Source organism: Epinephelus fuscoguttatus, linkage group LG6 (genome assembly GCF_011397635.1).
Source record: "Epinephelus fuscoguttatus linkage group LG6, E.fuscoguttatus.final_Chr_v1".
NCBI classification, from domain to species: domain Eukaryota; kingdom Metazoa; phylum Chordata; class Actinopteri; order Perciformes; family Serranidae; genus Epinephelus; species Epinephelus fuscoguttatus.
This window is the reverse complement of record NC_064757.1, coordinates 14,723,573-14,745,740: the sequence shown is the minus strand read 5'-3', so window position 1 is coordinate 14,745,740 and position 22,168 is coordinate 14,723,573. Positions and strand designations below refer to the sequence as shown.

The 22,168-nt window shown below is 40.3% G+C and overlaps 1 protein-coding gene across 1 annotated transcript in view; it reads right to left on the bottom strand.

Moving 5' to 3' along the window:
- The window catches only part of slc15a4 (solute carrier family 15 member 4), a 32,073-nt gene extending 9,929 nt beyond the window's left edge, over nucleotides 1-22,144 (bottom strand). The window contains exons 1-8 of the mRNA XM_049577984.1: nucleotides 21,879-22,144; nucleotides 21,038-21,670; nucleotides 18,430-18,722; nucleotides 17,571-17,712; nucleotides 17,260-17,340; nucleotides 14,926-15,106; nucleotides 10,106-10,264; nucleotides 4,618-4,776 (exon numbers count right to left, since the gene is read on the bottom strand). Of these exons, the coding sequence (XP_049433941.1) occupies nucleotides 4,618-4,776; nucleotides 10,106-10,264; nucleotides 14,926-15,106; nucleotides 17,260-17,340; nucleotides 17,571-17,712; nucleotides 18,430-18,722; nucleotides 21,038-21,616 (1,594 nt within the window). The 5' untranslated portion in view covers nucleotides 21,617-21,670; nucleotides 21,879-22,144. The remainder of the gene's footprint in view (nucleotides 1-4,617; nucleotides 4,777-10,105; nucleotides 10,265-14,925; nucleotides 15,107-17,259; nucleotides 17,341-17,570; nucleotides 17,713-18,429; nucleotides 18,723-21,037; nucleotides 21,671-21,878) is intronic.
- Between the last annotated feature and the right edge of the window lie 24 nt (nucleotides 22,145-22,168).

Genomic DNA, 22,168 nt, shown 5'->3' with positions numbered 1-22,168 from the left:
TTATTTAGAAATCTAAGCCATGTTACGATATTGTAATGAATCCCTCATGAGCAGGAGACCAGAGGAGCGTTCGGAAAAAAGGCCCGTTTATTTGAGCACTCCAGAAACTCCGGTAACACTCCAGGGGGTAAAAGACTCCGTCCCAAACTCTGACTCTTCTAGCGTAACAGACACACTTCATAACTTTACACACATACTCGTTTACCATAGCGAGTGGGGACCCCCCTCCCCTCTCTGCTCAATCTCCAGCCCGCACACTGACTGACAGCGTACCCGGTATACAGAGCTCAGCTGTTTATTTAGCCTAGCGATATCTCCGGACTATAAGGCACACCTGTGAAGTGGAAACCATTTCAGGTGACTACCTCTTGAAGCTCATGGAGAGAATGCCAAGAGTGTGCAAAGCAGTAATCAGAGCAAAGGGTGGCTATTTTGAAGAAACTAGAATATAAAACATGTTTTCAGTTATTTCACCTTTTTTTGTTAAGTACATAACTCCACATGTGTTCATTCATAGTTTTGATGCCTTCAGTGAGAATCTACAATGTAAATAGTCATGAAAATAAAGAAAACGCATTGAATGAGAAGGTGTGTCCAAACTTTTGGCCTGTACTGTATATATATATATATATATATATATATATATATATATATATATTATATATATATAAATATATATATATATATATATATATATATTTATATACACATGGCCACATGTGGCTCTTTAGCCCCTGTCCAGTGGCTCCTTAAGCCTTTGAGAAAAGAAGTCTATGGAAATTCATTCTATGAATCCAAATGTTGCTGAACCTCGATAGCAGTGGCTGGTTAGCTATGGATGCCAAATCCAAAAAAGTAAATTGAATAAAATAGAGAATGTAGTAGTGCGTGGACAGATTTGTTTGCTCTCACTGCCAGCTCTGCAAAATGTAAGTACCAGATAATTATTAATAGTGCACAGTGGCCACCTTGTGGTAAAACATATTAACAAATGCTTATTTAGACCATAAGTATACGCTAATTTAAACTTAATAGGCTATTTACCTTGATTATAAGGCTCAAACATGTTTTGCGGCTCCACACAGATTTTTTTAAAATTAAAGCCCTCCATGTAGCCAGTGTTAACATAGGTCGCACTTTTGACACAGGCGCAAGTTCCGGCACATACTGTGACGTCGGCTGCCTATAACTCCGTTTATCTCCCTTTATCTCAGTTTACATGCAAACGCGCAACCGGAGTTTTCCAAAATCTCCACTCTGGCCGGAATTTTTAGAAAGACTCGTTTTCAAAGGAGAAATCTCCGTTTGCGTGTAAACGAAGGGCACAAATGAAGGAAGATGTCTCCGTTTATCAAAATCACCGTGTACGTGTAAACAGCCTCTGAGAGCAGAAATTCCACAAGCGCACAGAAACAGTTTGAGCGCGAGGAGAAAAGCCAAAGCACGAGCAGGAAATCTGTGCGAGCAAATGGTATCTGAGTGCATGCAACAAGGTATCTGAGTGCAAGCAACATGGTATCTGAGTGCGAGCACACAGTTTGAGCAGAAACAGAGTAGCTCCAAGTGCAAGCAGAGGCCATTTGAGTGCGAGGGCAGGGTTTTTGAACGTGAAATCAATAAATAATGCTCTCAAACTGATAGACCACTCTCCTGAATAAAGATAGGGATAAAGCTCCATAAGAGTCTGTCTTGTAAGACTGTTTGGACTGGGGTTTTATTGATGCAAGGTGCACTGATATCAGAATACAGACTCCCTATCTTAGTGGATTTTTATTGTTGGACATAATTTAGTCCATCGAAATGCCAATAAAAATTAGCACTATTTAATTGTAACCATTGTCCAATATAAAGTTATAGTGGTTAAGTTAAGCATTTATCAGCAGTGAGGTAAAAGTCATTTGAAAATCTGCAGGGAAGTCTAACGATAGTCGCGAATGCAGCCGTGCCAGAAGTACAAGGACTAAAAATCTAAGTGTGTCTTTGTAAACAGATGATCACCAAAAAAAATCATCTTTGTTTGATGGTACAGTTAATCTTGTCGGTTTTGCTGGCTTATCCAAGAAGTGATGTGATGGCCCAATGCAAGCTGATGAAAACGTGCACACACAACACTGTGTGAATTAGGATGTAAGACACCACCTCCGGGTGAAGTACCAAGTTTTTAAGGAGTCCCTGTCTTTTTAGGGCCACTAGTATCACCTTGATATCCTTCACATTTTTACAAAAAGATACACTTAATAAATAAAATCTCACATTTCCAAACACTTGCCTAAACAGAAACAAATGCACTACTCACTAAAACATGTACACTGTTAAAATTACACATGCATCTCACTTGCTTGCCAACAACAAAGCGCACAATAGCAACGCATCCAACAGTTAAATCCAACAGACAGCCTTCCTACACTTTAATCAGTCCTTCATTAGTTGCCTGCTAATAGGTTTAACTGAGTGGGGGATAAGTTAATGTTTGTAACTCTTTCCAGAACGAATTATCACATGGGGTATCAGGTGTGGGCCTCCCTGGGGGACAACCTTCCCTGCTGTTTTAACCAGACCAAGAACTTGACACCTGATTTTTCCAAACCTGCTGGTAATATCATAACAAAGGGCTGACTTGATGGAATCATCATGTGACACTTTACTGCTGCTGACTAACATTAGTCAGTGCAAGGCAAAGAGAGACAGAACGACAGCATGACAGGAGAGCTGAGCATCCACCAGTGTGATGCCAGACTAGCAGTGCCATCTCCATGTAACGCTCCAGGGACAGCTTTACTTAAGAGATCCGGGGCTATGTAATCAGACCCCCAGCCTGTGATTAATGTTGCTCATCTGTCTTCAGGCCCGTATAGCTCAGTACAACTTAGCACAGCTCACCCAAGATGCTGTTTACTGCACACCATTTTGCCTGCAGCCATGGAAATAAGTTGAATCCATTCCACCTAGAGAGCCATGAGATGTGGAAAAAGCTAACATCCAACAAACTGTGAAAAACAGCCACAAAAACAAACCGCATGATTCCTGACTGTACTTAATGCCTAAGCTTTGTGCTGTGTGTCTTTTATCAGTGGCCAGGAGGATGTTTTGTTCCATTTCTGCAGCTCACCTTTTAAATGACTTGTTTTGGAAAGCAAAAAGAAGTCTTATAGGCAATCCAGCTCTACTTTAACTGCCCCTCGAGTGAAGCAAGGCTGAGCAAAGGATGGATTTATGAAGCGTGCCAAGCATCTTCCAGTGCTAACATCATCAAAAGTACCTCCCTACCTGTCGGCACACTGTATTAATGAGCTATTAGGTGTTTGAGGGTAAACAATTTACAGTGTTGGCTTATTTACCGCATGCTCAGGGAAAAGTGCATCTGGGTTGGGAGCCTCCTCTCGCCAGGGAGCCCATCCATCTGCTGCCACCACCGTGCTATTTGTTCTACCTCTTGGACAGATTTACACAAACCTTTTGTCGTTGGGCTGACATGTCTATTTATTATGGGAAACCCTCTTAAAACAAGAGAACTGCACAGGGTGTTGCCCCCATCCCCCCCACCCCTACGCATTTAATTTACAAACTCTTTAAGTGGATTTTAAATCAGCGCAAGCTATGAGCATTCCTAAGGTACGCCCCTGAAAAAAAACTTTGTGCATTCTGAATCAATACCAACAATTCTATTACGAGTCCATACATACAGTCAATGTGCAAAGTCAATAGTGCACTCTACATGCAGTGAGCATCTAACAGCAGGCTTGACAGCTGTAATGCTCAATTCAGGGGGATTATGGACAGCCCTAAGAAAACTGTATGAGTAAAGATCAATCACCTCTGTACAGGAGATATTTTGAAGAGTCGCATCATTCTTTAAGTTAAAGCACAGGAAAAAAATCATCTCATGTCTCACATGCAGAGTCATGAGTCCCATTATAGAGGTGGAAATGACTGATAAATAAAAACAGTTTGTTAAGCTTTAAACCTGTTAAATGTGATTGTTAGGGCAGCTGGAAACAACTGTTACAACACTGGCATATTGCTGCGTTTTAATATAATATGGCAAACAGCTGCCCATTAACACCTCCATCAGTTGTAGAGCAACATTAGCATTCATATGGAACAGTGTTTCTGACCACCTGTTGATTATAAGTCTAAATTTACTCTCTTTTAAGCTCTGTTTAGTCTCCACCAACTCCTGAGGGAAATATCTGGCTCTTTAGCTGCTGGATGCTCAACTATTTTCCCCACCTAGTCGTTAACTTTGCCTGTTTGGTACTGAGCAGGTAGTGTAGAGGGGATTTTTAGAGCGTTGAAAACGGATGCCTGCAGAGGCCGTACATAATGACATGAGAGCAGTGAAACTGAACCAAAACAGTAAAGTTGCGAATCAGAAAACCAAAACAAGAAGCTGAAAGATGCTGTAAAGCCCAGTTGAGCTCACAAGTACAGCAGGGTCAGGTGATAACTCTCTGTGGGTTCATCATCGCGAGCAACTCGTCACATTACATTTAGCCATTTGAGCCGTTGTTATTGTAAAAATATTGATTATAGCTGTTTCAATTTGTTATGTTTTTTGGAAGTTTTGTGAATGTGTGTGTTGTGTGTGTAAGTGTATAAGCTATTGTATTCTCTTACCAAAGTCTTTGTGGGATGACATCCAGCCAATCTCCTTGAGGGAGACAATAGCCAGCAAACCATAGCCCACGAAGGAGCCAATCCCGGAGAAGAAAAAGAAGAGCCCCATGATGGCACTCTGCATGGACTTTGGGGCTGCAGAGTAGGCAAACTCCAGACCTGCAACAAAAAAGAGTGAAAAGACCAATATTTGTTGAATTGCTGTGGAATACGTAGGGTGTAGAACAGTGAAACCAGTTTATATACTCTGAGCTGTGGCACATAAAGGCAAGGCAGGGTGAGGCAAGCTTATTTATATAACACCTTAACAAACACAAAGGTTATTCAAAGTGCTTTACCGGCAAAAGATAAGGAAGCATAAAAACATATAGAATAAAAGACAACACATAAAAGCACAGTGAAGTTTAATAAAAGAGATGAGTTTAAAACCCAAATTGATAAAATAAATTAAAGTACTATAAAACTGATTAATAAAAGGCTGTGGAAAAGAGAACAGTATTAAGCTTAGTTTTTAAAATGGCGCCAGTTCGGACATATCTTAGTTCCAGGGGGAGCTGATTCCAGTGGTGGGCACTGGGCAGCATGATGGCTGAAAGCTGTTTCACCACATTTGAAATTAACTCTGGACACCACTAGCTGACCAGTCCCTGCAGCTTTCACTCCCAAATATATCTGGGATATATTTTGGGCCCAGACCACTGGATGACTTAATGACAATAAGTAGGGCCTTCAAGTCAATTCTATATTCAACTGAATGCCAGTGTAAGGATCTAAGAATTGGTGAAATGTGTGTTCTCTCTTAGAGAAAGCATAAGATGCTACAGCCAGTTAGAGTGTAATGTAGCCTGTGCTATAATGCTATCTAGTGCTATAACGCTATCTATGGGCTTTGCCTGAATACTGTCGAGCTCATGTCTGTGACAGTGGAGCAAACAGGATAACAATATGTATGTGGGTATAAATCTGTCTTTATGCATCTATGTAACATGATGGGTTTTGTTTACAGGACTGTTTCCCTCTTAGTATATTGCATGTGAGACAAAAAGGCTTCCTCGGCAGCTAATTTTCCATGGTGGCGCTGGTCTGTGGTGCCATTGTTGGGTATCTACTGTGCTTGGTACTGGTCTTAAAAACAGTTATTTCTGGATAACACATCACTCAGTATTTACTGTGTCATGAAAGAAAAAAATGAGTGAGAAAATGGGCAAGGGACCTAAGAGAAAGAAAGATGAGGAGGGAGAAAAAAAACATCAAATATGTCTTTTTTGCCTCGAGATCTGTCTGCCTGCAAGCTGACATTGATAATTTCATGGCACCTCAAACATGTGATTTTTCAAATGAGGCCCTATAGCTACATCTGTCAGGAGAGATTAGGGAGCTGCTGTTAAATACATTTGCCTTTTAAGACCTTCCTTGGAGGGGGACATTGCACAAATTAATGTGACGAACGGCTTCCTTACAGATACCTGTGCTCGTTGTGGGGGGAAAAAAAGCTTCAGAAGAAAAGGGATGAGATAAGAGCATTGCAAACACAAGGTTATTACTCAGTGGAAAACGTGAATGACCTTTCCAAAAGTTCAGAACGATACATTTGTTTATATCCTAAGCTAACCTTTTGATAGCAAAAAAAAAAAACCCACTGGTCAATAGCTATGCATATCACAGGAGACTGCAAAGGTTGTTGAGGTTGTTGAGGTCTCAGATACAGCTCTGCAAAGTAAGGAGACAGCACTGATCAACATCATAACATTATGATGTATCTGAGGTCTCAGATACAGCTCTGCAAAGTAAGGAGACAGCACTGATCAACATCATAACATTATGATGTATCTGAGGTCTCAGATACAGCTCTGCAAAGTAAGGGGACAGAACTGAACAACATCATAATATTGTATTTAACCCAGCTCTTGTCTGTCTGTGACAACAAATAATTCACAGAATAAAGTGAGCTTGACCTTTCTCAACCAAAAGGGCAGAGTTACTGAGAAAAAAAATAAAACCACAAAAAGGCATGGAATGTAAAATGTATATATCATGTTTTCCTCCCAAGGGCATCCTTAGAGGGGTGATTTTTCTTTCTTAGAAAAAAACATTAGCCTTTAACATTTTCAAAAGTGCAATACATAATTAAAATACTGTGGGCAATCATTTTGCAAAAGTTTTTTGCATATTCTTATTGCCTGAAAGCAGACAAACTCTGGTGGTGTACAAGCAAAGAATTACCCATCCTACTACAAGACTGGGGATTGCAGCGAGGAAGTTTGACGGCACCGGAGGTTTTAAACAGATTTATTCAAACAGAAGAAGACTAAGGGGAAATACTCCTCTTAACCAGACATATGTCACAATTCTGTCAGCCAATTTCCTTGAAGTAAGCCCTGTGGGATGGTACGGAGGGAGAGAGGAGAGTAAGTTTATTTTAAGGATCCCTATAGCTTTGTTATGTCTGGATTTGACTTTCATAGGGACGCTGATAGTTTTCTGTGCAAAATCCAGTGTTTTATAGAAGCCTTATGGAGTTCTGTTCAAGGGCTTCATAATACCCAGGCTTATTAAACAAATTTCAATATCCATGGATTTTAAACTTAAAGATGACGAATGTGAATGTTCATTCGTACAAACACCCTGCAGTGACTGGATTGGCTTGATAATCGTTCCACTGGGGTGGGGGGAGAAAAAAAAGTCTTAAATATTAATGGTTCAATCTTCACTCTTGATATAGAAATAAAGCAAGTGCTATATCGAAGGGCCTACAACAGCATGACCCGTAGTAATAGGAGAATGGCTCAATCATGGCTCCAGGCTTTAACAAACCCGATTCACTGAGATAACTGAGGCCTGAAGCCATGATCTGTAGAGGCTAGAGAGGAAAAGACATGTAGGGAGAGTAGAAAAAAAACTATGGACACAAAACCGATAAACACAATACAAGGCAGATTTCTAGTGTGTGTATAGTGTAAGATAAAAATGGCCCACAGCTGCCACATTGCAGTGTTTCATATCATTTTTCACACACACAAACTCCCCTCTTTTAATATAGCAGAATACTGTTGATGTTGCTTCCGTTCTTGTCTCAGATTCTGCAGCCGCAATTTGATACAACATTAGAGCAATTTCTCACTTTGTCACATTATTGTATTACTGGGGCAATATGGCCTTACTTCTCGTAGCTTTTAATGAAACGGCATTTCGTGTTTAGGTCAGGGCTCAAAAAAGAATTAAAAAACGAGCTGGCTTGCTGAGCAGTTTCCAGCTGATACCCTGAAAGTATCAAAAAGAAGTCTGCGGCTGTCAGCTCCGGTGTGAACTATTCTGACCTGCTTTGATTCAATGCTTTTCTTTTTAATCATTTTCCCGGAGAAGAACAGGGAATCTATTTCTCTGGGGAGAGCAAACACTGCTACATTTCCAGTGAACGATTATGGGTGGCCTCGTATTGATGAGCATGTGTCTTCGGATGATATTTACTGGGATGAATCATCTGAGCAGCAACAGTAATACAACTTTAAATTCAAATCAGACCTGGGGGCCATATTCACAAGCTTCCTGGTGTGAGAAGTTGGTCCAAGTGCTGAAAATAAAAACTTAGAATTGTGATTTTTTTTTTCCCCCGAAGAAATTCTCCTATCTTCTGTTACAGAAGCCATTTACAAAGGAACCATTAGGCACCTTCTTATAATGAATGAGGAGGAGGGTTACTACAAAAATTAAGACTTTCAGAAAGAGTTAATTTACCCAAGTCACACTCCAATTGGTACTGAGCCATGCAGATAGTTTTGGCTTATTGTGCAAAGGTTTTGAGATATCTACCTTTGGAACTTTGGCTGCCATCCCGATGGAGATGAATCAGAATTTGTTTGTGCTCTACAGTGAGAGATCAGTCAACCTGCAGAATTTTTTATACCCTTTAAATAAAGCAATATCTCTGGTTGTGCAGGGCCATTGTGGACATTCTTGCAAATCAATGAGCCAGACCACCGTAACATACTGTTGGGTTTATGCTGCTACAAGGAATCAAACTGTCGACGGCAGACAGACAACACCGTCTGGACGGCATGGGAAAAACAAACAAACAAACACTGAATGGCAGGAGAGTTAAATGAAACATGCATGACGATATGATATGTTGCAATAGAGATGCCATATTGTTTGCAAAGACTGAAATGAAATACATTAAATAAAATAATTTTGTCTTCATTATTTTACGTAATTTTTCTAGTAATGACCAGTATTGTTCAGATCACCGACATTTTTGCTTTGTGTGACGGAGCTACTTAATTTCAGGTTGTAAATTCCATCCCAAAGAATGGAAAAAAGTAAAAATATTTCAAGTAAGAGTGGCAACGCAGTCTACCATTGCCACTGCCGTTATTCTCTGCCGGCCTCACCTAATTTTACCATCCTGCTCTCGTCCACTGAAATGATATCCACCATGCCATCTACCATCTCCCTGATTCCATTCTACGCAGCATTACAGAAAGCAAGTGACTTTTCCTTTGTTCCTGCAGCCATCAGAGTCTACAGGATAATGCCTCCGAAAGTGGGAGTTGACACGTAGCATTCTTATAAGGATGTTTAAGACTCATTCTCTGCCTCTTTGGTCTACATGCAAGTAAAACTGTCAGCACACTCAAAGCGTTGGACTGATAATTAAACATATCATCATATTCTGTGTATTCAAGTGTAATACGTCCCTATGAACAGCGTGTCAGCACTAATTGGATAATTAAGAGTTGAACTAGCATTAGAGAGCATGTCAGTACAATTTGTCAGTATCATCTCTCTTGAGTGCAAGTGTGTGTGGGAGAGAAGGCATGGCATACATTGTGATTACTACTTCATATGCTGGTATATATTTAAGTTCAAAGTGGTAAATGTCAACACACCAGCTGACTGAACATGGAGGTGAAAAGTTTACGTTATGATGTTAATTGTGTTGCCTCTGTGGCTCTACCCTTGGGGATACATGTTACAGTGTTAGGAATATGTCTGTGCATTCATCCATCTTATTATCTAGTGTATCTGTGTGGACAACAAGCAAAGGAAGAGCGCTAATGTGCAGATGGTCACTGGCCTGGCCGAAGGCACAGCTTTCATCATCCTTTCAATTTTAAAAGGTTACTTTATCCACACCTTATTTATAAAATGTCCCATTACTGAACAATGTCTTGCAGTAGTGTGAGAAAATCAGGATAATCAATTATCGATTGACTTCTTGGGCTATTTACTCTGGACTACAAGCCCCAAACACATTAAGCTGGTGCAGGCAATAAATCAAACAAGCTGGTCAAAAACAGTTTTCACATTAGTCTTCATTGTATTCTACAAGAAAAACGGGCACAACAGTTTTTAGCCTATAATCCATTCAGAGTGGCTCAGACCATGAGGCTGATCACTGGAGGATACTGTATTTCACTTTCAGTCTGAATCATCACGTCTACCTGACCACGCTGCAAATGAGACACATGGAGATGTCAAACAACTGTACCTGCAATGCTGGCAAAGATTTCACTGATTCCTATCAGCACATATTGAGGAACTTGCCACCATATGGGTAAATCTGCCACGTAGTAGGTAACGTTGCCAAGCACCTGGTCAATGGTACCATTTGCTTTGACGATCTCCAGGCGTTTGGTTTCCAAAATACCTGAGGGGACAGAAACAGGAAAAAATGCAAAGTTATCAGAGGGTAAACGTAATAAAAAATTGGACAAAGATTTGTCCTAAAACACTGCACACAACACAGTCTTCTCTGGTATCCCACCCCTAAAATGAAAGGTCATAACTCTGCAAGCTAATGCTGTAGTGGTTGCTTCACTGGTGGTTGGCAGACTTATTCGTTTAAACTGGAAGTCAAATAAAGCCCCGTGATTCTTACAGTGGTTAAGAGAGGTGCTTTCTGTTCTGCCTTCAGAAAAACGCACATATAAAGTAAGTAAAGCCTGCAAGAACTCCTTTAAAACCTGGAGCCTTTTCATGGACTTTGTTGAAGACTTTACTTTCATTGAATGTTCACTTTACCACAGCAATTGAACAGATGTATGTGCATACTGTTACACTGTGTTCAAAAAAAGGCTTTTGTTTCCTGTGTATTTAAATGGGATGTTCCTGTGTGGTTCCCCATGCTTCTCTTTTTAGTTCTCTCTTTTTCTCTCTTTTTTTTGTTTGTAGTTTCTCTTTCTTGAGCCTTGGGGGGAGGGGCTCATATTTATATACACTACTTGCATTTCTGTATTATGTTAACGTGATTTCCATGACCAGAAAAAGGAAAAATTAAAAAGGAAGTATTCAAAAACATAAAAGAAAAGAACCACTACACACATGTACTGTATATAAGCTAAAATTCTGCAACATACAGTACACTTAACTAAAGAAAAAAAATGCAAAAAGGGCATCGGTTGAATCTTAAGACTTGTACATTTCAGTCAGGAAAACAGCCAAGTGTTTGTATTTAAAGTCCATGACACCAACAAACGGCTAAACACTACCAGAGTTAGAGGATTCAGTGACACTCCATTAAGCATATAACTAGTTTTACGGCTACCCTACCATTTAATTAAGATCACATCTGCATGCCTCCATATTATGGCAGTTAGAAATGGACCAGTGCAGACGGTTCAATAATAAGACCCAAGCAGTTGTCATCAACGGCTGCCGCCTGCTAAAAGCTTTATTCGATAGAGCTATTATCATGTAACCAGCGGCTATTTCCAGATAACTCCCAGAGACAGCCTCCTATCATAACTACACTTAATGCTGTATTTGAGAGGAGTTGTAGCCTTGTAATCCGGCTATCCTATAATACCAGCCGTCCATCTCGGGCAGTGTGGCTACTGGGCTGCCAAGAGCAAGAGTCACACTATAAACACACACTACTGCCTTTTTTTTCCCGTACTAAACGTCACACATCAGACAGCCCAGTGTGATCCCTGGCAACTGTGCTCCAGCTTTTATGAAAAATAGAGATGCTTTTGGACACCTAAAAGCCATTGAGTTTTAGCCAAAGAAGATTATAAAGTTAAGAGAATGTGATAAAAATGTGCTAAAAAAAAATCTCTTCAAAAGCAATGTCAGCGCAGCTTTTCAGAGCTGGCCCCAGTATGTGGCTTAAGTCTGGGACTGTTGTGCGTAAATGAAAAGCAGATCAGAAACAGTGCACTGTCCGCTTGACAGCATGTCTTCAGCTGTCCCTTTGCACTACAAGGGAGGTCCAGCTGTCCTTGTGCCACGCGTGTCAGCGAGTGCGATGAAACTCTGTGAAATATCGCCGCACCAATGACATCATGACAAATTCCTTCGCATTTGTTGCACGCAGTGATGAAAGTGATTCTAACTCTGAACAGCAGTGGTGTGGCCAATGTTGTGGACACAGAGTGGCTGGGCTGACAATTCGATGTGTTGGACTGGCTATTCTCTGGGCAAAGGATGTCACACTTGGTTGTTCACAGCTCTCCATCTGTCAGTCTCTGAGCACAACATGATTTCAGCTAGTGGACAGATGCAGATAAGCACTGAGGACACGCGGACAGCCAGCTGAAGGAAATGCAGTTCAAAATGTAATAACACTGTAAGGCAGCTCCCAGGAGCCAATGCGTGTAACTGTATTAATGTGAGGCAGTGCTGGGGATAAACAGCATACAGGCTCAGCACATTATTCTTGGATGAATAATTATTAAAACACTGTGCAGATACACTATCATTAATACCATATCTAAATAACTAATTTTACACAGTCCATTGCCATACAGATTTTATCCAGTTGTCTGATTTGACTCCTAAAATCCAGGTCAGAACTGTGTTGCACACTAGTTGTGTATTCACCTACTGTTCTGTGACCAATGGCCACACCAGTGCACCATCATAAACCCTTTCTCTCCACTCCCAGGACTCAAAATTGCTTTCTGCAATATTCAGAATTCATTTAGTCTGAATTCAAATGCAGGGATTGCACTTTCTTTCAAGAAGCCAAATGGAAAAGTAAATACCTGAATAGCTTTTGAACATCAGAAAATGAACATGTTAGAGCACCTTTCCTCCCAGGAATGCTCATGTTCTCTGAAAAGAAAATATTACTTTAAACCGAAAAGTAGACACATTAGATTTGGTTAATAGACCTTTCACCGCATCTCTGTGATTGAAAAGGATGTTTTTGATGGGCTAAGTCGGGCTTTAATAACTCACTAGAACATCTGAGTACTCTCCGTCTGCAAACTTTCCCCATCTCTTCTTCTCCATGTTTATATAAAATAAGGCGAAAGGATGAATTTAGTCCAGCACCATTTCCTCTCTCTTACCCATAAAAACAGTCTGACAAAATTCTTAACAAAAAAACAAGTAGCCTTCATCACTGTACCAATATTCAAAAATATAACTTATTGATATTTGACAGGTTTCTTTCTTTTGCAGATATGTGCCTGATGTATAAATTACTTTATATTCTTGTGCCATCACTACTTAAACAATGTGTCATTCTGCAGGAAAAACGATAGGGAGGCCAAGGAATCAGTCAGAGGTGAGTGCTTGGATATATTTAGGAAAACTTATTTTGGACAATCTGCACTCTCAGTCGGAGACGAAGACAAATGGATGTCAATTTCCCTCTATAGATGTTTCAGTATTTTTAAAACTACACATGGTTCAAGACAAACCAATCATGAGATCACTCTTCTAAACCTCTGTATGGAATCAACTGTTTTCCAAGACTATATATTGTACATTTTGTATGATGTTTTGTGAGTGATGTATTGTTTGTAAAGTTGCAATTGTTCTTATCTAACTGTCTTGTCTTGTCCTGTATTGTCTGAGCTGGATGGGTGCTCTTCCGTTTAACTTCAGCCTATAGATTATACTCACCATTTACTGTACATACAGCTGCATAAATCAGCCACTCATAATATATGAACTTGGATTTGAGCTGCTTAAAAAGGCTCTTCGTGTCATAAGGTGAGCTTTTACCATAAAAAAAAAACTGCAATGCTTCTTGTTAGTTTGATATTGAACAACATTTATATACTACTGCCTTTATATTTTCTGCTGAGAGACGACTACAAAGAGGCAGAAATTAATAACTTCATTATGCAGATGACGATTAAGACAACTACCAGTTTGGGAATGTGACATGACACTTACAGTAAGTATGATCTTATTTGACGGCTCCAGTGTTCTTGTTGCAAAGTGCATTCATGGGGCCGCTCATGCAGCATACAAAATCGCTTTTCGATCTGGACTCAAGGAGCACTTGGTAAAAATCATTTGAAATAATGAACAGGACTGCACAGACCTCTAATAGGGGCTTTAGGGGTTAACTTTAATAATGGCAGAGCTAATCAGATTATATTATTCTCTGTATTTAGAAAGTTGAACTTCTGTAGATTCATTACACCCTCATTTATCTTCATTTTAATTTGTATGAACAAAATATTTAACAAACTCACAATAAAATGTAATTATCCTTCACAATTGTTGTCAAATTTGATTCAGTGCATCGTTAACAGTCAATTGGCAATGTGGCTGAAGCGCACCAGTCAATATCTAAAAGGTCACTAATGACAGAACATGTTCGTATTCAATGTGGAGGATGTATTGTGCATCTGAGAAAGGGCAGTGGTTGGGGAAAATATAATGTGCATTGATCCTCAGGAGTGTTACTGATTTGCTTTCTTCCTGCCTCCAGGCGTGTCTCTCTCAAAACATTTTAGCCTGGATGTATCAATGCAGCAGCACCCGCTGACAGGCCTGGCTGAGACTTGATTTCCAAAATAATCCACAGTCTAGAAGTGAATGGGACTGAGCAGTGCTGCCGCATGCGGGTGCAGTCACTCAGGACCAAAAAGTAAGATGCCACAGCTCCCCCTGTGCTCCACAGGGCGAGGAGGAAAGGCAAAACTCTAGGGCTGCTTTTCCCTTGCCAGGTGGAAAGTGATGATTTGATTCAGGGACAATTAATACTTTTGTGACAGACCATCTGCTGAGTCGCACCAAGAGAAACACAGTAAAAGCAACCATTAAGGATTAGCCAAATACCTGTTAATCATACATAGAGCTGATCAAAAGATACTTTAGCAAAAATACTGTATTCTCACTGTTGGTGAGGAACTGCCATATTAGCACCAAGTTCTACAAAAACAGCATTTAGGATTTGAATGAATAAATAGTGTAGCTGTGGCACTAAAGCTGCATTGCTCATTGCCTTTGAAGTACTGATTGCATGTGGCATTAACTACAAGCTCTCACTTTGTTGTTTCATTTGTGTTTGTTTGGCCAATTTATGTGACAGCGTAGAAAGAACACGTCTGTTTTTGCACTCACCCGCTGCCACGGCCGACCACATAACAAAGAACATCCCCACTGCAATCCTCTTCAGAGACGAAGGCAGCAGGCCGCGGCGTTTCAGGATAGGGTCCACCACTTTGTCCTTAAGGGGAATCAGCATGAGGATGAGCACTGCGTCAAACATGGTGAGCCAGGCGGCAGGGAAGCGGAACGTCATCTGGGGGGATCCAGGGGAGAAAGATGAGGTAAAAGTGTGCAAAAAGCAACAAAGCATAAAAACTAAGGAGAATGTCAGCGCATTGCAACACAGGTCACAAAGTGTTTATGTGTATAGGAGTGTGCATGTGAGTGTGTACACTTTGGGGTTGATATTGCTTTGGCACCCCCAGGTGGTCAAAATCAAACATAATGAAATGAAAAATGTTTCTTCAGTTCACAGTAGAAATAGCACATATTTAAATCAATAAATTACTAGTAAGTAAATGGAGGAGTTATCGTTGGTGTTATTTATATTATCATAAGTAGTTTTTATATGCTTCTCTAATAGTTGCATACAAGACAAAGTGTATCTGACTGAATTAAAAGTACAATTTTTCAGCACACATTCTAAACGTAGCACCATAAAGTGTAATCTATGAAAGGAATAATTACACCGTGCAAACAGACGGGATAAAATATCAATCGGAGGGAAAATCCACTATGAGCATACAAGGAATCTACGAGTTAAGACAATATTTCATTGAGTGAGCAATGACAGACTGCAAACTGCTGGAGATGTTTTTTGCAATTCAAATTTCAAGTACCATCTAAGCTCCCAATGTGTCTCTGGTTTAACACTTCTGATAGCATCATTTATTCTCAAATTGAATTTCCATTTCTCGGCGTAACCGCTGGCAATCTATACGCAGCTCCTTAGAGATTGTTTTCCTCCCTTGTTTGCACATTATCATATTCAAAATGATAGAGAGTGAAAAGGGAGGCTTTTCCTTTGCCAAGGAAAGCCTGGCATGAATGAAGGAGGAGTCCCGGCAGGCTCAGGTTCGTGGTGGGCATGATGTTCTGCTCATTATACTTCCTCAAACTGACTAACATACACATGTTCTGTACACCTCATGTCATGGTTCTCAGGTTAGGAACTTTAGAGATGATAAACAAGAAGGTGGCCACCACTTCTTTATATGCATCAAATAAATTAAATTGTAGCTTCAAATTTAAATAAATTAAAAATACATTCACTTTACAAAAAGTAGTTTAAACCAGTACTAATGCAAATAGTGAAAACAGATTTACTGTACATTCACAGAGACATTAAATACATGCTGCTACATTGGAGTAGTAATCTCAGGATCTCATCTTATCTTCTAATAAAGTACAACATATTCACTCTTGCCTTCCACTCTGAGTTATTTTTTTTTGTGCTCTGTTTCCTTGAAGAGACATTATTTTTTCAGCTTTGTCATTGAAATGTGTCAGGTGAGGTGAGGTGAGGGAGCAAATCACAGAGGCATCTAATCTCACTTCCCTTTTGAAGTTGAGAAGTGTCGAGGCTGGTAGCAGAAAAGGCTTGGTTCTGTTTTTGATACTAGATAAATAGTCTGTGAAGGAGGGGTGAAAAAAATGCCGATGTATTTCATAAACAGTTAAACACAGTGGGTTGTAAGTAAACAAAACTGTGTCAGATAGATTCACCGTCACATGTCTCTGTGTGAGTATTATTGTGAGATGTAGCAATATATATAGATGCCATATATACAGCACTCTGTTAGATTGTGTGGTTTTCAAGCAAGTGTTTCACTTCACCTTTCCATGAAGTCAGTGCGCTTCACTGTCTGCTCAAAAAGAACAGGCGCACTATACATACTACACTTCCTAGTATTTTCCCATTTCATCACCTTTAAACCTTTGATTTTTGAGGAGCCGTATATCATGTGGTGTAACCGTGGGGGATTCTGTCATCAAAGCCCTACAGAAGCTAACATACAATCTGTCAGAGGGAGACACTGGTACAGCAGCAACACTTGTCAGGAAGAATCAGTTGGAGGCGCTGCTGCAGAGAGGTACAGTCACGGCCAGGTTGCTAATCTGCGAGGTATTAGTCTGTGAAGTAAAGTTCTGACTTAATCCCCAAGGTATTACCAACCTTTGCTGCTGCCTCCAGCTGTTGCCTACCATTGTGTGTCAGTGACCTACTGACTCCTTTAGTTTCAGCAGTGAAAAATCTAGTTCAAACCTACTTATGAAGAGACAGGATAGAGCTACATACTAGTGTATTTAACACAACAAAATTATTACATGTCACCACACCATTGCTATTGATTTTAAGTAAACAAGAAACGAGTACTAGCACTGAGTGTCTAATTTTTAGGTTACCTTGTGGGGGTCAGCTGTGATGTTCGGCTCACCACCAGGAATCCTCAGATGGAGGCTCTGCAGGATGTACGTTGTCTGCATCTGCAACACAATAAGGAGATTAGAGTCTCAGCATGCAGTAATTCTCCACTTCATGACCACCAGGGTGCCTGGTGCAAAACCATTCTTCTCCCGTACTAAAACGGATAATAATCTACCCACATATTAACACATGGCGGGTGCATATCTGCATCCAGAAAGCTTTTAGTCCCACATTAAATTGCTTTATATTTTTCATCTTGCGTTAAACATGACTCATAGGTTGACCTTACCTGGAAGTATACGGTCCAGTATGGGATAAGGGCAAAGAAAACTGGGAGGATTTTCACCAGGGCTTTCACTTCCTCTACTTTCTCTTCTGGATATTTTCCTCCAAAGGTCACTTTGGCACTGTCAAGTAGTGTTGGTTTGTTGCTTCGTGGGGATAAAAGAGAAAAAAATAACCTTTAAAATACTATCTAAAACTACAGTGTGATTGATAGCACAAAATAAACATAAATAAACAAACTCTTATTATAAACTGTGTGAGACTTAATCAGCCTTTTTTGTGAACATCTTACCCTTCAATTAAAGCACTTCTAGAGACAGGGAAGAAACTATATTCTAAAGCCTATAATCCACATCTCTGGAGAAAATGTCTTAATATGGAATTCTTGAAAGGCTGCTGGATTGCCCAACTTAAAATATTCAATGTTAAGTTTTTGAACCAATTGTGCTACTTTGGTTCAAAGTCAAGTAACAGCACTTCAGAATAACTTTTCACCACAGGGAATGAAGATGAATGCCCGGACATTCATCTTCAGAAAAGAATTATACAGGGGGGATCAAAGGCGGCTTTAACATTAAGGTCTACCAACAACACCTAGCTGTGTTATTCCTCTGGAGTCACCATCCCACTTAACTTTGTCATGAACAAAAAATATTTGCCTCTCTGTTGGAAAGAGCCTTCCCATTGAGATTGATGAATGCTTTGCTGCGACACAGTTATTGTCAGCGTGCTGTTTGTCATTGAGGGAATGACTTTACCGCTTTAACTGCCTGACAATACAGTTTTATGTAGTCTTTTTCCCATCACTACATAAAAAAATCCTTTGAAATGACTGACACACAGAAGTGACATGCCGTTCTCACCGGAGCAGGTTGGGCTCCTTTGGTTTCTTTGAACAGCAGGCGAAGCCCAGGATCTTGAACATATCTGTGAAGGCGCTGCCATCAGCAGGCTTAGTGATGAAGACAGTACGGCCCAGGAGAAAGACCAGGAAGGAGACCCCGAGGCACACAGTGGGGATAATGTAGCCGAGCACAAAGCTGAAGTTTTGCTGGATGTAAGCCACACCTCCCAGAGACAGAATAGCTCCTAAGTTGATGCACCAGTAGAACCAGTTGAAGAATCTGCGCGTGGCCTCTGGTCCTCGGTCTTTGACCTAAAAATGCAAGATGACAGCAAACATTCATCTCACTAAAGTGAGAATTTAAAGACAGATTTGTCTCATAGATAAGACCTTGTACTCTGAACACTTTTACAGCTGTATGTCATACTAGTTTGACTGTCAGCTAGCAGCATTTGTCAGCTATAAAAGAAGTGTGCTCATCAGCACTTTGATATGCAAGTTTTCAATGTCACATGAGGAAAATGAATCCAGGAAGACCAACTATTATGCATTTTAACAGCAGGTGCATTTGTCAACAAAATGTAAAATCCTGATAATACAGGACAGAAAGACAAACTGCACTACATAAAGAGGAACAATGATCACAAGCTGAAACTCAGAGGGGATGTGATGTCACATGAAAATGACTGTATTTAGTGTGATAAAAATGTAATTAACAGTGAAATCTTTTTGCATCTACAGCCATATGAAATTGGTGAATATAAAAAGCAACAGGAGAGGCGTGATTCTTTTCTATCTTAGTTGAAGGATAACCAAAATAAACAGCAACTTTTTGTTTATTCTTTATCTGCTTGCATAATTTGCTATGATAGGCTACACCATTAGCTTAACAAAACTGCAATAAATTCTGGCAAATGTCTATGCAAGCAAATATTATTATTCTCATAATGGCACTGATCCATTCCACGAGCAGTTATCCCCGCTGGAGGAAAAGATTTTATCAATGTGTGATGAAGTGGATATGTCTTTTATATATGAGCACAAAAGATGCAGCGGTACAGCTACAATTAACTAGTGAGGAGATAATGTCACAGCATTCACAAGCCAATGCTGAGCGTAAATCTTCCTGGAGTTGTTTCTGCAGTTGTGCAGCGTCAGTTACGAAATTCATCATCATTCTCACACTGACCACCTGATTGCTGTGTGTTATAGAGAACTGCATTACAGCGCATTCAAAATAATACATACATTGAGCAGGGTGCTTTTATAATTCCTACGTTTAGTTTTGACACAAGATCAATCAGCATAAGTGGATGTGTTCCCTCCAGCTTTTAGTCATGTGAGGACAAGACAAACATCTAATTTATCATTCATTGTCGACCCTCCATCAAATACAGAATATGATCAGGAAATATTACAGTGATCAAAGGCTGATAGACAATACATCTGCAGTGATTCATAAAAGGACAAGAAAGGCAGACAGTGGCATTACAGTCTCCTACCCTTTGTAACCTGCCTTAATGTCATGTCTCAATAAGATCTATCCACCACCAGCTGCCTTCACAGATGCAACAGCAGCCTCAGTAAATCTGTTACTTCATGATTACAATGATCAAGCTGCATATTAATTAATAAAAAAAATACTCACACTGACTATGGCAATCGCAAGAAGGTGCAATTATTGTTGTTTAGACAGAAACCACGCTGCATGTTACAGAAAATATTCTATTTAACTCAATTCGAGCAAATATCAAGTATTAAGAGCTCCCACTGCCACTTGTTAAGGACTTTAATCTAGAGTTCTGCAGTTCATATTATCTTTAGTACTCATAAAAAAGGAACATATTTGTCAAGTTTTATAATTGCCTTTGGTTGACAATTACTGGCACCAGCAAAATGTAGCTGATTTATTCCATCTAATGCTGTTTTCGTCTGCTGTGCGCTGCTTTAAGTTGTATCCATTTCTGTGTTTCTCTTTTGTTTCCCTCTAATGTATGGATTTTGCTTGATGTTGTGTATTTTGTGTGTTTGAACAGGATCAAAAGGAGCATTGACAAAAACGTGAAAATCTTGTAATAAGCGTAGTGGGCTCAAGAACTAATCATATTCACCCCACCAGTTCCCTTTGAAAGGTTTTACCCAGATTATTTTGAAAAACAAAGACCCCATTGATGAACTTTCCCATTTCTGTGACTGCTTCTTGACAGGGTCTTCTGGATAATCTGACGCTACTTGTCACCAGGCTGTGAGACGTGCTCTTACTGCCATCATTTGGAGTGTTTGTGTGTGTGTGTGTACATACATTACTGTGAGTGAGTGGAAGAGAGGGGTTGTCATTGGCTCTATATTGTGCTCTAAAATGTCAGCTTTATAGTGGAAATATGTATAAGTAGCCATGATGTTCAAGGCCATGCATATCTAAGTGAACTGTCATGGTGCAAAAGAAATCCCATGACATGTCTGACCCCCACGATGTCACACTGCATACCCAATCTAATACAGGCCAATGTCAGGAAATGAATGGTATTTAAACATCTCCTAGCCTACGACGAACCCCGTGTCTACTTTCAACATTATTTACTTGACACAAACTTAGAGATCTGAAGATAATATTGTTCATACTCTACCTGATCTGCCCCAAAGGGAGTGATGTTGGACTTCACAGTACCCACGCCCAATGCAACTAAAAAAAGGCCACCATAGATGACTGGGCCACAATATGGGTCACGAATAGGGCAGGTTACATTGTTTGGAACGGTATCGTTTGTGCTCAGACACTCAGCAGGTTGCACAGGAAACGCTGCCTCTTGTCCACATAGCTGTATCCTGGTGCCATCACTTGAAATGAAAGGGAAAAATAGCATGCCAAGAAAATATAGGATCAAACTGAAAGCAATTGTCAAGAATTTCCCAAGGTACGCATCCGCCAGCCAGCCTCCAAATGGAGAAATCAGGTAAGTGACACCCATGAACACAAGAGGTGCCTGGCTCGCCTGGGTGCCCTGCCAGTAAAAGGGGTCACTGTTGAGAAAAAGGACCAGATTGGAAGTGATGCCGTAAAATGCAATCCTTTCTAATGACTCGGCCAGCAGGATGGCTGCACATGCTAGTCTTCTGCCATGGAAAACTGATGGTGTTGGGGGTCTGCTCCCAGAGCCTGAGTCCAATAGAGGGGTGCTCTCACCGGCATCCCTGTTGTTAGCCATTCTCTCCTCTTAATGGTTTAAGTTATTCTTTATTACGAACTTCAGAGTTCAAACCTACGAAGAAAACACAGAGGGTTAGACATGTAAATTAAACATTGTCACCAGTATGTACACGGAGAAAACAGCTAACGTTAGCCGTGCCGACATCTGAATTACCCCCTCTTATCATATGCAACACAAGCACTTAGCTAGTAACTTATAAACCTTAAGTAAGCTAGCATTAGCATAACGATAGCTTGGTAAGAGTTTGTTTTTACGTTACCTTTAGTTATTTCAACACGTCCCACCGGTCCTCAGTTATCTCCATTAACCTAGATAATACGTACCGCTAAATGTTTTACTTTGTCTCGTCTTGAATCAGTACTTTGTCAAAGGAGAACTGGAAGTCAACAAAAAAAACAGTGTCACAGTACTGTCGCGTGACACATAGCTCACAGTCAACAAACGGCCACACTTGCGTTGCTCCGGAGACGATCTATAAGTGAAAATTCCCCCACGTGCCTTGCAAAGTAAAGCCGGGGCAGCCCATCCCTGTGATTTAGAAGTTTGTTC